The following is a 15,350-nucleotide window of genomic DNA, read 5'->3' as shown; positions in this document are numbered from 1 at the left end:
ACACAGTGCTTCTCATTACAACCTACAATCATACTGGGTTTTGTTGCTGTTGTTTTTTAGCCACAAAAAAGGCAAACTATCAAAATTTTGACTGATAATAAACTTCAGTCCATTAATTCCCCAAGAAAATTTTTGGAAAAATTGAAGTTTTGTCATAATTTTTTCCCCTCTTATTCTGTGAGGTTGACTTTTTAAATTCCAAGTAAAGGACTTTTTATCTTATAAAACAGACCTTTTTAGACTTGGCCTATTAACCTACTCTGTGTGTGTGTGTGTGTGTGTGTGTTGTGTGTATATATTTACATATATAATATGTGTGTGTATTTGGATTAAATGAGATAAATTATGTAAAGCACTTTGCAAGCCCTAGCATACTATAAAAATGCTAGATACTATTACTGCTGCTGTGGTTACTATACTACCTCTGACGCTTTTGTCCAATGTGTTCATGATTCCTCCCAGTCTTGATGAGTATTGAGAAGGAGAAATGGAAACATATGCTATAGTCTGGTCAGAATGAATAAAGGAAAAGGCAGATACACAAAAACAGTCCATAAAAGCACCTCCTAAACACTAAAATGATTCTACAAACTCCTTTAACTTATCTAGCTTACCCATGACTGGTGAATTTAAAGATATTTAAAATCTCTTTATTCCTCAAGGGCATATTTCTCAAGGTCCTCATCTCACTTGATTCTCTTGGGTATTAAAACTAGTCTTGCCTTAATTATGTAGACTTTGTCTGTAAATTCCAGGTAGGTCTGGTTTCCTGGACTGCCTAATTTCTCAGCATCCTCAGCACAAAAATTAATACCCAAGTGGTCAGGATAAGAAATTCGCATTTCCTTCTCCCTCCAAACAAAAATCTATCCAAGGTACAATAATTATAAACATTTCTTGAAATTGACTAAGGAATGTTGAATTAAGTTTGCACTGTACCCTGAAAAGAGCTGACACAGTCTGGAAAGATGAACCCTTCTTCTTGGAACTTTTCTTTGCTCCACCCTCTGAGATGAAAAAAATAAAAACAACACATTAATTAAAATAGACTCTGGGCTCTGGAATGTGACTTGTTAATCTATAAAAATCAACATGTTTACACAAATATCATAGATTTTACCTGCTTCAGCTGCAGCATATGCAGAGAAGAGATAAGCCAGAGTTTTCATGGAGGATTTCTGGTAGAGTCCAACCACTGTCTCATTTAGGGGGTCCTTATTCTTATCTAGCCAGCCTGCAATGTTGTAGTCCACGGTGCCAGCATAGTGCACAAGAGAGAAGTGGGCCTCAGCCTTCCCTTTGGCAGGCTTGGGTTTCTGAAAGTTGTTGGATTTGCCAAGATGCTGATCATATAGCTTGTTCTTGAAAGATGTGTCTGTTGCCTTGGGGAACATACACTCTTCTTCTAGGATGGAGAAAATTCCCAGTGGCTAAAAGACAGATGAGAGAATTTAATTTTAAACCATCCTCTTTCAAAAGCAAATATTGATATGGCCATTTCTTTGGGTTATGCATAGATCTAAATTAAGCAACTTCATGTCACAGATCAAGAAAATGCCCTTATTTGGGGAAAATTATTTGATTGCACATATTAAAAACAATTCTGCCTATTTAATGAGTTGTCCCTCAGATTATGCCATAGTCCCATCACAACCACCATGTTATAGGACAACTCCATTATGAATACTTTTCTTTTTAAACAAAAAAAGATGTTCAGGTCCAAATTTTACAGTAAGAGTTTGTTTTTAAATGTTGTTTACAACATTTAAAATTTTTTTTTAGGCAAGAGAGTCTACTGTTACAGTTTTCATCATTAAATCCAACCTTGCTGATCCAGAAGTATGTATCCTGTAATATTATAATTACATTGAGATTTAAAATAACCCCTATAATTAAATGTCTTTAATATTTTAAAGTTTCTTTGCTATTTACATGGAAAGAATTAAAATAATTTGAATTCTGGTCCTTGATTTCTTGCTTCTGAATAGAGTAGCTGTTTGATTGGTTGTAATTATAGGAAAAGTGGGACCATATTTTTTCTGGTATGTCATTTATGAAATATTCAAAATAAAAATCCAAAGTATATTTGGTTTAAATTGTAATATCTTTTATTATAATAAAGGAAAGCAGTTTTTTTTAGAAAAAAAACTCAAGCCCATTTACTTGGCTTTCCATTGGCTTTAAAATAGGTCCCATGTCAGTTCTAAGAAAATGTTCTCTTTCATTATTTATATGTATGAGTTGGAAAAGGGAAGTTCTTTCCAAATTATGAAATGCAACATTTTAAATATCCCAAGTTCTAACCCAAAGGAATATAATTAAAATGACAAGAGATGCTTTGGCTATCCTTGAAGAGCATAAGAAAAAACATGAACATTGAATGATGATATGCTTAAACCACTTTTCAAAGAAGACCAAACACACCTTCTCAATGAGCTCAATACAGGCAGCCAAGTCCATCCCAAAGTCAATGAATTCCCACTCAATGCCTTCTTTCTTATATTCTTCTTGTTCTAGCACGAACATGTGGTGGTTGAAAAACTGTTGCAGTTTCTCATTGGTGAAGTTGATGCACAGCTGCTCCAGGCTGTTGAACTGAAAAAGTCAAACCCTTTGAGTGAGACTGGAGAAACAAGGAATGCTGTGGTAAATCAAGTTATGATGTAGACTGATGTATTTAGAATTTGGTTACTCACATCAAAGATCTCAAAGCCAGCAATGTCCAGGACTCCAATGAAGTACTGTCTGGGCTGCTTGGTGTCTAGCTGCTGGTTGATACGAGTGACCATCCACAGGAACATCTTCTCATATAAAGCTTTAGCCAGGGCACCCACAGCATTGTGTACCTTCAAAGACCAAGTGTTAATTAATAGAACTGCTAAAGGAATGTCAAGGATATATCAGTGAGTCATAATAAATTTAAATAATGAATTCACCTGCTGCACAGTCTGGCCTTTGGTGACATATTCATTGCCCACTTTCACTCTAGGGTAGCATAATGCTTTAAGGAGGTCAGCAGAGTTCAGATTTTGAAGATAGGCAGCCTTATCAGCAACTGTGGGGTAAGATAAAATAAAATCCGATTATCATCCTTACCACCCTCCCAACCTACCATTCAAGGTTTTTTTTGCAGCAACATTTGTTATAATTGACCACCAAAAACCTTTGAAATATTATGACTTATTATTTCCATTAAACTGTTCATGACCTCCACTGGCCAAGATAAATTTTTGTCTCACATATCCTCAAATACCCTTGGGACTGTCATAGTCATCATCATCATCATCATCATCAATTCAGGTCAGAAGTCACATTCTTCCCTCATATTTTCAGTTTTTAGTGAGTTTGTTGTCATTGTTCAGCCATTTTTTTGATCATGTCCAACTGCTTGTGACTACATGACCCATTTTGGGATTTTCTCAGCAAATATACTGGAGTGATTTGCCATTTCCTTCTTCAGCTCATTTAACAGATGAGAAACTGAGGCTAACAGAGTTGAGTGACTTGCCTAATCACACAATTAATAAATAGTTATATATATTATGTAATAATAATGAGATAATAAATATCTGAGGACAGATCTGAACTCATGAAGATGAGTCTTCCTGATTCTAAGCCCAGTGCTCTATTCAATGTGTCATCTACCTTCCTGTTCTTAGTAAATTATCCCTCCTCAAATTACACACACACACACACACACACACACACACACACACAGACACACAGAGTATATATGTCTTGTTCAACTTTTTTTCAGTTCTATCCAACTCTTTTGTGACCCCCAATTTGAGGTTTTCTTGGCAAACATACTGGAGTGGTTTACCATTTCTTTCTCCAGCTTGTTTTACAGATGTGGAATCTGACAGAAATAGGATTAATTGACTTGCTTAGGGTCACAAAATAGAAAATATCTGAGCCAGATTTGAAGCCAGGTTTTCCTGACTCCAGCCCTAGTGCTCTCTCTACTGTGCCACCTAGACACCCCCAGTATGTCATATGTATATTATGTCATATTTATATGTATGTATGTATTCAACAATGATTAGTTAAAAATTTGTTTCTGTTTAGATTTGTTACCTTCAGTGCCATCAGGCTCAGCTTGTTCCTCTCGCTGCTTTTGCTTGAATTTCATGTTCCCATAATGCATGACAGCTCCTGTAAGCTTGTAAATGGACACTTTTTCTTCTGAAGTAAAACCCAGGATATCAATAGCACTCTATAAAAAAAAGAAGAGTAATGACAGAGATCAGGCATAATATTTTCAACATTTCATTTGGTTTTAGGAAGAAGCATTTATTGATTTTCTTAGTTACAAGATATGATGTGTCATGAATTTGTCACATAATATATGGCATGTATTACATAGAATTTTACATGGAAAAAAACTCCAGACTGTTACATGGCTAAATGCTACATCTCAAGGGATGTCATAAGGTAGCCACGGAAAAGTCAGACAAATATATGAAGCCATCAACAGAACCTGCTAGTACTAAATCAAACATATATGTCCTCTATATTGACACTGAGCCAGTGATACCATCTTCATATCAGAAGAGGACCAGCTTTTTTGTAGAAATTACTTACATCAGTGGCAATCAATTCTTCCTGATCATCAATGCTGGGAACAGTGATCTCCCCTTGACTGACAAAGGCATAATCATATGGGTTGGTGGTGATGAGAAGCATCTCTAAGCACATAAAGTAAAAGACACATGGTTTTAAGTTTGCACTTGCTAATGAGAGTATTAGTACCCAGGTAATAAATTAAAATGGTGCCTACCAATTAGTTCCGGCTTCTTATTGGATGTGATCTGATAAAAAATGTGATAGCTTCTTTCAGCCTTTAGCTGAAAGGTAACTCGAGACTTTTCTAGCAGATCTGAAATGACAGAAAAATGTGAGCTTTGACAAATTTAGAAAGTTTACAGAAATGAAAAAAAAACATATTTAAAAACATATAAACATTTAAAAAACATATAAAAATATATTTATCATAGGCAGTACTTTTTGACAGCAGATTGGTAATTTATAAGATCTACAAATGAAGAATACCCCAAACAGAAAACCTCAACAAATTAATATTTTCACTTCCCTTGTTACTTACACGTTTCAATGTCAGCTGAAGCCAGTTTCCCTGTGGTACCAAAGTGGATCCTGATGAATTTTCCCTTGAGAGGGAAAAAAAAAGATTTATAAATTTGTAAACAAATAAAACATACACAATAAACAGAATGCACAAATTCATAAACATGAGAGGTCTAATGTATGGGTCAACCTACCATCTGGGGGAAGGGGTGGGGCGAAGGAGGGGAAAAGTTGGAACAAAAGGTTTTGCAATTGTCAATCTGAAAAATTTACCCATGTATATATCTTGTAAATAAAAAGTTATAATAAAAAGAAATTATAAATGTGGGAGAAAAAAAAACATGAGAGGTCTAGTCCTATGAACTATATAAGAGTCTTAGTGACCAAGAAACTTACAAAACGAGATGAGTTGTCATTCCTCACAGTTTTGGCATTTCCAAAGGCCTCTAGCAGGGGATTGGCACTGATGATTTGATCTTCTAATGTCCCCTTAAAAAAGGAGGAAGCAATTGTTATATTTAGGTGTTTGTATTTATATACTTGAGAGCATGGAGAGAGACTTTTAATTTGACTTTAATAAAGAACCTACCTGCATCTTTCCAGAAGACTCTTCCTTCTTCTTATCCCCAGTCACTGCAATTGTTGCAAAGTATTGGATGACACGCTTGGTATTTACAGTCTTTCCAGCACCAGATTCTCCACTGCCAAATCCAAATCAATGAAGCAGTTCAGACCCTTGAACTATATAATCAATATAACTTGAAAAATGGGCACAAAAATGCATATGGTGTACTTACGTGATCAAGATTGACTGATTCTCACGGTCTAAGAAAGAAAAAAGAAATATTTTTATAGTGAAAATTGGCATTTAGCATAAAGGTTCTTTAAAAGCATCTGATGTCAAAAGAGCTTATATATTTTAGTATTAATTAATGTGTGTGTACAGATACACCTGTATACATACACATGTGTACATATATATATATATTCATAGGTTTGGATATACATATGTGCCTGTATATATAGGTGTGTTTATGCATGTTTATGCATGCATGTGTATGCATGTGTGTGTAAATATATAGAGAGATACTCTTGCTAACTTCTGATTACCAACTTCATGTGAAAATGATAAAAATTAACTTGACCAAAAAAACCCCCATTCATTCAATGTTCAATAGGTTGTTATACAGTTTTCACTTGAAAAACCCCTCAAAATATATAAGCCCCTTGAAGGCAAGAACTGTTTTAATCATATCTCTGTATCCTCAGCACCTAGTCCATTCCCCAACATACTGTAGGGCACTTAAATTCTTTAAACAACCTCTGGATTTAAAATGAATGGCATATAAATCTATTTGGTCCCTTTTAGGAAAAAAATAAAGAAAATTCATTATTATTGCTAATATATTTGATATTTGAAAAGAAAATGTATTTAGCTAGATTCTGTTTCTGGAAATAAGGAGAGTGAGTAAAGATTTTTCAATAGTTTCCAATAGTTCTTAGAAGAACTATACCCACATATGCATATATTGTTTTGTTTGGCAGACAAGGATAGATTCCATGGAGTAGTGTAAATGAGCATTAGGGCAATCATTTTCACCTATTTAGGTGTCAATTTCCTTATATATAAGATGGAGTTTGAAGTTAAGATCTTTGTGATTTTCTGAGTTGCAAAAACTTAATAGAAACATGTATATAAGTATCATAAATCACAGATTATAATTCCAGAACTGAAAAGGACTTCAGATGTGATCTAGTATAGCATCTTTATTTTATAGATAAAGAAATTGAGGCTCAGGGAGATGAGGTAATTTGGCCAAGATCACATAGATAGTAAGCTTGAAAGATGGGATTTGATTTTAGGCTCTCTGAATCCAGTGATCAAGTACTTTCCAATATCCCACAAATTTTCTGAGAAAGTCTAATTTTTTTGTAAAAGAAAATATATTCTTATTAAGGAATATATCAGATCGGAAATCCTTACTATCATCCCTAGTGGATTACAAGCTCTTTAAAGGCAGGGTGTGCATCATTTTTTGTTTCACAAGCATTTAGGAGTAGAGTATTACAATAAACATTTCTTGAAATTCAGAAAATATAGTTATTAAATGCATAGTTAAAACCAAAGCATAAACCGCAATAGCAGTAGTTCCTAGAGTATAGAAATGGTTTTTTTTTTCAGTTGGACAATGATGAATCACAAACTGAAGGAAGACTGATAGTTGTTCATATCAGGGAGGGATAGCTGACACTTTGAGGATTTGAAAGGGGAAAGATAAGCTTGCTATTTCTAAGAATTTGAGAATTTAGGAATATAATTTACAAGATTAATCTACATGAGAAAGAGGCCATATAGTATAGAGAAAAGAGTGCTAGACCAGGAGAGGCTTGAATTGATATCATAATTCTGATACTTGGTGGCTATGAAATGTCCCACAAGTTACTTACCCCATTTGAACCTTCTTTATCTGGGATAGTGATAAAAGTAATATTTCACATGTGTTATAATGAAAGTACAATGTAAATATGATTCATATGAAAAGAAATTAATTTCTCACCAGTTAACATGAACTGATAGGCATTATCAGAGATGGAGAAGATGTGGGGAGGGGCCTCCTGCCTCTTCTTGCCCCTGTAGGCAGTCACCACTTCTGGGTTATATACTGGCAGCCATTTGTAGGGATTGACAGTGACACAGAAGAGGCCTGAATAGGTCTGTAGGAAATCAGAAAATTAATCAGTTGACAAGTAGGTTGTCAAAGTAGTGATTCCTCAAAGACATTATGCAAATAAAAAGAATTACTTAAAGTGCACTTACATAGATCATCCAGGCTGCATAACGCTCTTTCAGGTTATACAGGACCCCAGGTTCATGCAGGTGAGTCATCATGGCCATATCCTCAATCTTGTCATATTTGGGAGGGTTCATGGGGAAGACTTGGTCATCCCTCACTGTGAGAGTCTGACAAGGAAAGGAAGAGATCATTTTGCATAAAGTAAGCAGCTCTAGGCATTTTGTGGAGAGTGATTTTTACTTTTTTAAACATTGAAACCACTAGTTACTAGTAAGCACTAATAGGGTAAAGTTATGGATGAATGAGGAGACCCAGTAATAAAGTCAAGTCAAAGCAAATCATCACTTATTAATCATCTATTATGTGTCAGATACTGTACTAAGGGCTGGAGATACAAAGAAAAGCAAAAAACAAAAACCCTGCCCTTAAGCAGATCACAGTCTAATGAGGGAGATAACTTACAAAAAGCTATGTATGAATAAAATATATATGGGAATGTTTATAACAGAAAGCAGAATTTTAGGTGGGACTTGAAAAAAGCCAAGGAGGCCAGGAGAAGAGAGAGAATTCCTGAGATGAAAGAAAACCAATGAAAATGCATGGAGCCAGGAAATGGAGTACCTTATATAAGGAATAGCAAAATGGTTGGTGTTTTTGGATTATGGAAGGGAGCAAAATGTGAGAAGCATGGAATGGTAGGATGGTGGTGGGTTAGGGTTATTAAGGACTTTAATATGTGCAGTTGCACATCACAACTGGATTATTATATATATATGTATATATATATATATGTATTTATGTATATGTATATGTATATGTATACATATATATATATAATAATCCAGTTGTGATGTGCAAGAGGCAGTTGGAGATGCAAGATTGGAAATTAGCAGAGGCGTTATAAGTAAATAGGTGACCTGGGTAGGCAGATGGTTGATGCAGTGACTGGAATCAGAAATACCAGAGTTCAAATGAAGCCTCAGACATATACTAACTGGGTGACCCTTGGCAAGTCACTTACCTTCAGTTTTCCTCAGTTTTCTCATCTGTAACATGGGGATAATAATAATATCTACTTCACAGGATTGTTGGGAAGACAGTGCCTGGCATATATTAATTACTCAATAAATGTTAGCAATTATGGTGATAGGCAAATAGATCTAAGAATCATCTTCATAGAGATGATAATCGAGATTATGGGAAGGATTGAGAAAAGATTTAGCATCTAAGAGATTATTAGTAACTTTAGAGAGGACGAGTTTAGTTGAACAATGAGGTCTGAAACTAGAGAGAAGAAAGTTAAAACGAGAATAGAAGAGAGGATCATGATTATAAATGGCTTTCTAAAGGTGTTAAAGATGAGAAATACGCATAATAGTTTGTGGGGATGGACAGAGCAAGTGAGAGTGTTTTTAAAGACCAGGAAAAGATGGCTGTATTCATAGGCAACAAAAAAGCTTCCATTAGACAGGTAGAGACTGAAATTAAGTAAGAAATGGGGATGATAGAAGGAGCAATGTGACAGAGAGAATAGGATGGAATAAAATCACTTGGGTATTTAGTGTAGTCTTCTTGGCAAGGAGAAAGGCTACTTTATTATGTGAGACATAATACCTCCTACCATCTGGAACTAGTTTAACTCTTCCATACTTAGATTATTCCTCTTCATGTACTTCATGTTCAAAGCAAACTTATCTATTCACTATTTCATAAATATCCTCTGTACTCTCTCATTGTTCACACTCTTCCCTATCACTGGAATAGTAATAATTTATATTTATATAAAACTTTAAAGCTCACAAGACAAATTCTTCCCAACAACTCTCTGAGGTAAGGAGGAAACTGCTTCAGAGAAATTATGAAAGCCTGGGGCTTTTCTGGTCTCTGATATATTTTTTGTTCGGGGTTTAAACTCTCAGTGTCCCAGTCAGCTCTTTGAGATTGCAAAGCAGGTGCTAATCTCCCTCACTGGGATTCCCCATACCAATGAGATCAAAAGTACAATCTAAATCCAGAAAAAGAATGCAAGAAATACTTTTACATACTTAAAGTGAACAATGATAAATCATTCTAACAGTAAATCAGAAAATCATTTTTAATTCTATAAATATAAGAAAGTAAGGCAGCTAGATAGTTCAGTGGAGATAGAATGCTGGGTTTGTGATGAGGAAGATTAATCTTCATGAATTCAAATCTGGCCTCATACACTAATTGTGTGATCCTGGGCAAATCGGTTAAACTTGTTTGCTTCCATTTATTCATCTAGAAAATGAATTGGATAAGGAAATGGCAAAGTACTCCAGAATATTTGCCAAGAAAATCCCAAATGAGGTCATGAAGAATGTCACAATTGAAAGAACTAAACAATAATACAAACAGCTATCAAGAATTTGTAGTTAGATTTAAACTAAAGATTCTTGAACCAAATAGAGTTTGTTCTCTATTCTTCTACACTGCTTTTTCCTTCTCTTTTCAATCTCTACAAATTCTTTAAAATTAAAATTAAAAATTTTTAAAACTCAGGTCAAATTCCATCTTCTCCATGAAACCTCTCCTGATTCTCTTTTGGACCTCATTCTTTGTCTACATTGATCTATGAATTTATCACACATTGCTGTGGATATAGTTTAGATCTGCATTGGTTAAGAGAATATCCACAATGAGGAGATCACATAGCTTTTGGAAATAGGAGAATTTTATCACCCTGTGGGAATCCTGTAAAACCCCTGGAAGATTCAAACCAAACAGATAGCAAATTTCATTTCTTATCCAGCACAGTGCTCTGTACTCTATAGGCACTTTTAAAACATGTTCATTTCTGAACAACTAGGATCACTTGAGAAGGTCCCTGAGTAGAGGGTTTCTTCTATGGGTTACATTTCCCTTCTTGATCAGAAAAAAAACAAATAAATACATGGCAGTCTGTTAGGTAATGCCGAAGATATAATAGTGAGTTTTTATCTAGCCAGAGGATTTTTGTATTTATCCCAGGAGGCACCAATGAATCTAATATATACATAAGTAATGTCATTATACATAGTTGTCAAACACAGTCTTCCTAATAGTTGAAAAAAAGAAGTCAGGACATCTAATCCTGCCAGTAATTAGATCTGTGTAATAAGTCCATACATATCATTGTAAATCTATAAATAACTTGCTGGTTGGAGATTCCTGAACTAGAGGAAAAGACTTGTCCTTATATATTGTTACTCACAGCTCCACCTTCTGTCTTCACTGTCACTTTTCCCCCTTCTCTACTCTGTACGGTACTCTTCACATAAGATTCCTTGGAATCCACCACAAAGACAGAAGTTTTAGCATCAAAAGGCTTGTTTTGGGCTTCAATTCTCTCCTTCTCAGACTTTCGGAGGTAAGGAGCAGCCTCCCCAAAAACGGCCATTTCAGAATCCGAACTCATGGCTGCAATTTAGAGAATTCTGCTAGAGAAAAATGAGAGGAAAAAATAGTAAGCATGAATTATGAGGTAAAATGAAAGAAATATGAAAAATAAGCTCCCTGAATCCCAGTTTCCTTATTTGTAAAATGATGATGGGGAGGATTTGTTTAGGACAGAAGTATTTTTATGTCATAGACCCCTTTGACAGTCAGGCTTATGAAGTCAATGAACACCTTTTCAGAATAATGTTGTTTGCTGTTTCAAAAAATTCCCAATAAAAAAAATCATAATCAAAGGCAATACTAACTTTCAATTAAAGGACTGTGAAAATAAAGATATATTTTTCCCATTCAAGTTTACAGACCCCCTAAAATTTATACATACATTCCTTGGAGATCTGTGTACTCCAGATTAAGGTTCTCTAGTATAGTTGATCTTGAAGGCTGATCTAAATCTATGATACCAAAACTGGAGCCTTGGACAGAATCCAAGTATCTCTCTTAGCTACTACTCACTAGTGCCAAGAGAACTCAAAGGATTAGTATGGAATGAGATGCTGATTTAGGGTTTCACTGTTAGCAAGCTATAAATCGTTTTTCCATATTACTTAAAGGTAGGCAATGTGGCCCAATGAAGCAGATGATAAATATGGAGTGAGAAGGATTTGAATTCCAACTTTGTCACTTGCTATCTTTGCAATCTTTCCCTCTTTGGACCTCAGTTTCCTTATATGGAAAATGGAGAATTGAACTAGATGAGCTCTAAAGTTATTTCTACACCCATCTCTATAATGCTATGCCTTATTGCCTCAGAATTAGATGGCCAACACTGAAACAGAATATGATTTTAATATACTTTATCATATCATGTTAAATTTTTCATATGTCACACTATATCATATCATATTACATATCACATTATATTTTATTATTAATTATATTAATAATATGTTTCTTATATATATAAAAGAATATATATTCTTAATAATATGGAAAAAGGAAAAAAAAATCACCAGCTAAATACAAAGGAGATTTTTTTTGTAGCAACTACAGTTATTTCCTGCCTGTGAAGGCTTTCTGGTTATAAATAATGCTTCATATAAAAATGCTTCATATAAAAAAGCATATAAAATATGCTTCAAAAAGAAAGATTGAAGTTTATGGAAAAGGAAATTGAGATTTGTAGTGCTTTTGAGTCTGAATATTTTTGTTTTCTTAACGTTTCATGGTCAATATGTAGTTATTTCACTAATCTGTTGCTTATTTTTAAGAGCATATTTATACTAATGTTTGATGCTCCTTCCTTGAGGTTGGTTTTTTAACTTTTAGTTTATGTGTAGCACACTAAATCATTTGTAGTTGAACTGTGAACCATGGAGTTGGCCTCTCCTTAATTCCTTACAATCTTTCATGATACTATTCCTTGACTCTTCATTACAGCAAGAATTCCACTAATAACTCAATTTCTCATAGTAAAACAATGAGAATTTTGTAGTGGAAAAGATTTATTTCTCCACTTTATTTCTATGTGTTTTCTTCTGATTGGAAAAAGGAAAGCAGTACAAAAATAGGAATTTTAATTACAAGTACTGCATGACATTATTCTTATGACTATTCTTTTCCCCTAGGGCCCCTAAATGGCCCTAGTTTTTTCCCTTTAAATTTCACATAGATTTACTGAATGTCAGAGTTGTAATAGATTGTAAAGAACGGCTAGTTCAAACTCTCATTTTAAAAACTAAGAAACTAAGGCTCTGCAATTGTAATTAGATTGAATCTTGAGAAAAGATCAAGATTCATCTTAGGCAAGTTATTTCAGAAAGGCAGGCAGGTGGTATTCAAATAGAGAATGTAGACTGGAATTAGGAAGACTCTGCTTGAATTCAAATCTGATCTCAGGTACTTGTTGGCTGTGTGACTAGGCAAGTCACTTAACTAATTTACCTCAGTATCCTAATCTGTACAATGAGCAGGAGGAAGAAATGGCAAGCTACTCTTGTATCTTAGCCAAGAAAATCCCAAATGCAGTCATGAAAAGTCATATACAACTGAAAAATGACTGAACCACAACATTTCACGGAGAGGTGACATGTCACCTCAATAATAAGTAAAGATCTGTGGTAAAGTACTACCTCTGACATAATATGACCTTGGGCAAGGGATTTCAGCTTAGGACCTTGAATGATTCTCTAAAGCAAATGATGATCTCTCTTATAGGGATCCCCTAAATCATTAAGATCATAGGTCTAATTAAAAATTAAAAGTAAACTCACAGAATGTTCTTACACGTTTTTACCTGCAAAAAATTATTCTAATAGAAAATCAGAAAATAGTATCTATATTAATCTTTTAAATTGAGATTTAAATGTATTCATATTTTCATTCATGAAATTCATCCCCCAAACTCATTCATGAAATATTCAGCACATGCTAAACAAAAAAGGTACTTTGAATTATATGGGTGTTATTCTAGGATATATTTAAAAAATACCTTGTAAAATATAGCATTCAAAACATTTTTATAAAGGGAGAATAAAGTGGAATCATTTACTAAGCCAAATAGTCTGAGCCCAGCTGAAGTCCTACTCTTGAAATCTATTTTCTGTGAACCTATTGCAGAGTATTATTGCAGAGTCCCTGAACAACACACTGTCAAAATTAAATATTTACAAACATTCATTAGGAGACTCATGTCCTTTAAAATGATGAAGAACACAGTATTTCCCCCACTAAACTAAATAGCATTTTAAAGGATTAATAAAGTAGATCTTACCTCTTTTAGTGCCAGATGAAGTAGATACACCTTGAAAAATAGTCAGTACTAGAAAAAAGAAGAGCAAATCCTCGTTACTGAAACAGTTCCAAAATACAGTACATAGTATAATACTATTGGATATAAACTGGACAGCAGAATTAAAAACTTGTGGTGACAAGTTTATACAAAAATGAGGGTTCCAAACAGAAGAAGCTGTAATATGAAAGCCAAAGTATAATGAAAACCAAGGCTCTCTTCTTCCATTCTTTTTCTATTCCCAAATCTTTAGACACTTACCTCTTGGCTGCTGGGGGAGATGAGACACTCAGGCCTCTGGGGATACTTATATAGAGACTGATCTGTTCTTGCCAAAGCCACCTCCCCTTTGTATGGACAAAACATTTGGCAACTTAAACACTCAGCATAATTCCTACTGACATTAGGGATGTTTGGATATAATTAGAAATATTCCTTGCCATTTTGAGTATGCAAACCAATTGCCTATAAATAATTTGACAGCAGCCAATCTGAAGACAGGGAAAATTTTCTACTACATTGAGAAGGCAATCTTTTACAGTAGTTTGTTGGGGGCCTCTGAGCAATTTAGTAATGGGCTATATCAGGGTTAACAGCTCCTAGCACACACACCCATGGAAATCTAGAATACTATACAGCCTTGCCAGAATTATTTATGCATAGAATCTTTAATGCTTTCTTCTCTCTGCTGCCCCAAGGACCCCTCTAATTGCTTTCACTTTGCTAATTGTTTAAGACTTATTTCCATTGCCTTCAACCAAAAAATAAAACTATGGTAAGCATACTTTTTTACACTCACTTAATACCATGCTGTCAGAACTCACTCATCCCTTTTGATGTGTTGAAATAAAAATGTATTATTCTTTATAGTGTTCTGGGGCCCAAGGGTTTATCTCCTCAATTTAAGGGGAAAAGCATTCATTCTTAACTCCATATAAACCTGGTTTTGTCTCTTTTCTGCTTGGTCCCATTGTTATGAAGGCTTATAACAGCACTCTTCATCCTGGGATTGCTAAGGAGATGTGACATAAAATGTTATGGCTCCTTCCCTGGTGTCATTCAATTATTTGGATTGGGAATGGCATTCTTTAAGCCAACAAAAAGATAGCCTGTCATTGGATTAATTATTCATTGAAGTAGTGCAATATCTAAGTTACCTTTTAGAACTACTGACCCATTGGGCTTCACCTTATCTTTCTAGTGTACACATTAGATAACCTTCTTGAGAGACTACAATAGCCCTTACTGGCCACTAGAGGGTACTCATCTTGCAGTTTCAACAT

General features: G+C 34.6%; 1 protein-coding gene across 1 annotated transcript in view; it reads right to left on the bottom strand.

The window, feature by feature from the left end:
* The window catches only part of LOC100919827 (myosin-8), a 40,703-nt gene extending 26,334 nt beyond the window's left edge, over positions 1-14,369 (bottom strand). The window contains exons 1-17 of the mRNA XM_003759333.2: positions 14,329-14,369; positions 14,050-14,097; positions 11,095-11,320; positions 7,904-8,047; positions 7,644-7,800; positions 5,883-5,910; positions 5,675-5,786; positions 5,482-5,574; positions 5,105-5,168; positions 4,781-4,879; positions 4,585-4,688; positions 4,078-4,216; positions 2,937-3,055; positions 2,697-2,846; positions 2,425-2,595; positions 1,121-1,430; positions 940-1,007 (exon numbers count right to left, since the gene is read on the bottom strand). Of these exons, the coding sequence (XP_003759381.1) occupies positions 940-1,007; positions 1,121-1,430; positions 2,425-2,595; positions 2,697-2,846; positions 2,937-3,055; positions 4,078-4,216; positions 4,585-4,688; positions 4,781-4,879; positions 5,105-5,168; positions 5,482-5,574; positions 5,675-5,786; positions 5,883-5,910; positions 7,644-7,800; positions 7,904-8,047; positions 11,095-11,298 (1,962 nt within the window). The 5' untranslated portion in view covers positions 11,299-11,320; positions 14,050-14,097; positions 14,329-14,369. The remainder of the gene's footprint in view (positions 1-939; positions 1,008-1,120; positions 1,431-2,424; positions 2,596-2,696; positions 2,847-2,936; positions 3,056-4,077; positions 4,217-4,584; positions 4,689-4,780; positions 4,880-5,104; positions 5,169-5,481; positions 5,575-5,674; positions 5,787-5,882; positions 5,911-7,643; positions 7,801-7,903; positions 8,048-11,094; positions 11,321-14,049; positions 14,098-14,328) is intronic.
* Positions 14,370-15,350: the final 981 nt, after the last annotated feature.

Source organism: Sarcophilus harrisii, chromosome 4, assembly GCF_902635505.1.
Source record: "Sarcophilus harrisii chromosome 4, mSarHar1.11, whole genome shotgun sequence".
Classification (NCBI taxonomy): Eukaryota; Metazoa; Chordata; class Mammalia; order Dasyuromorphia; family Dasyuridae; genus Sarcophilus; species Sarcophilus harrisii.
The sequence above is the reverse complement of the archived record's forward strand: the minus strand, read 5'-3'. Positions and strand labels throughout refer to the sequence as shown.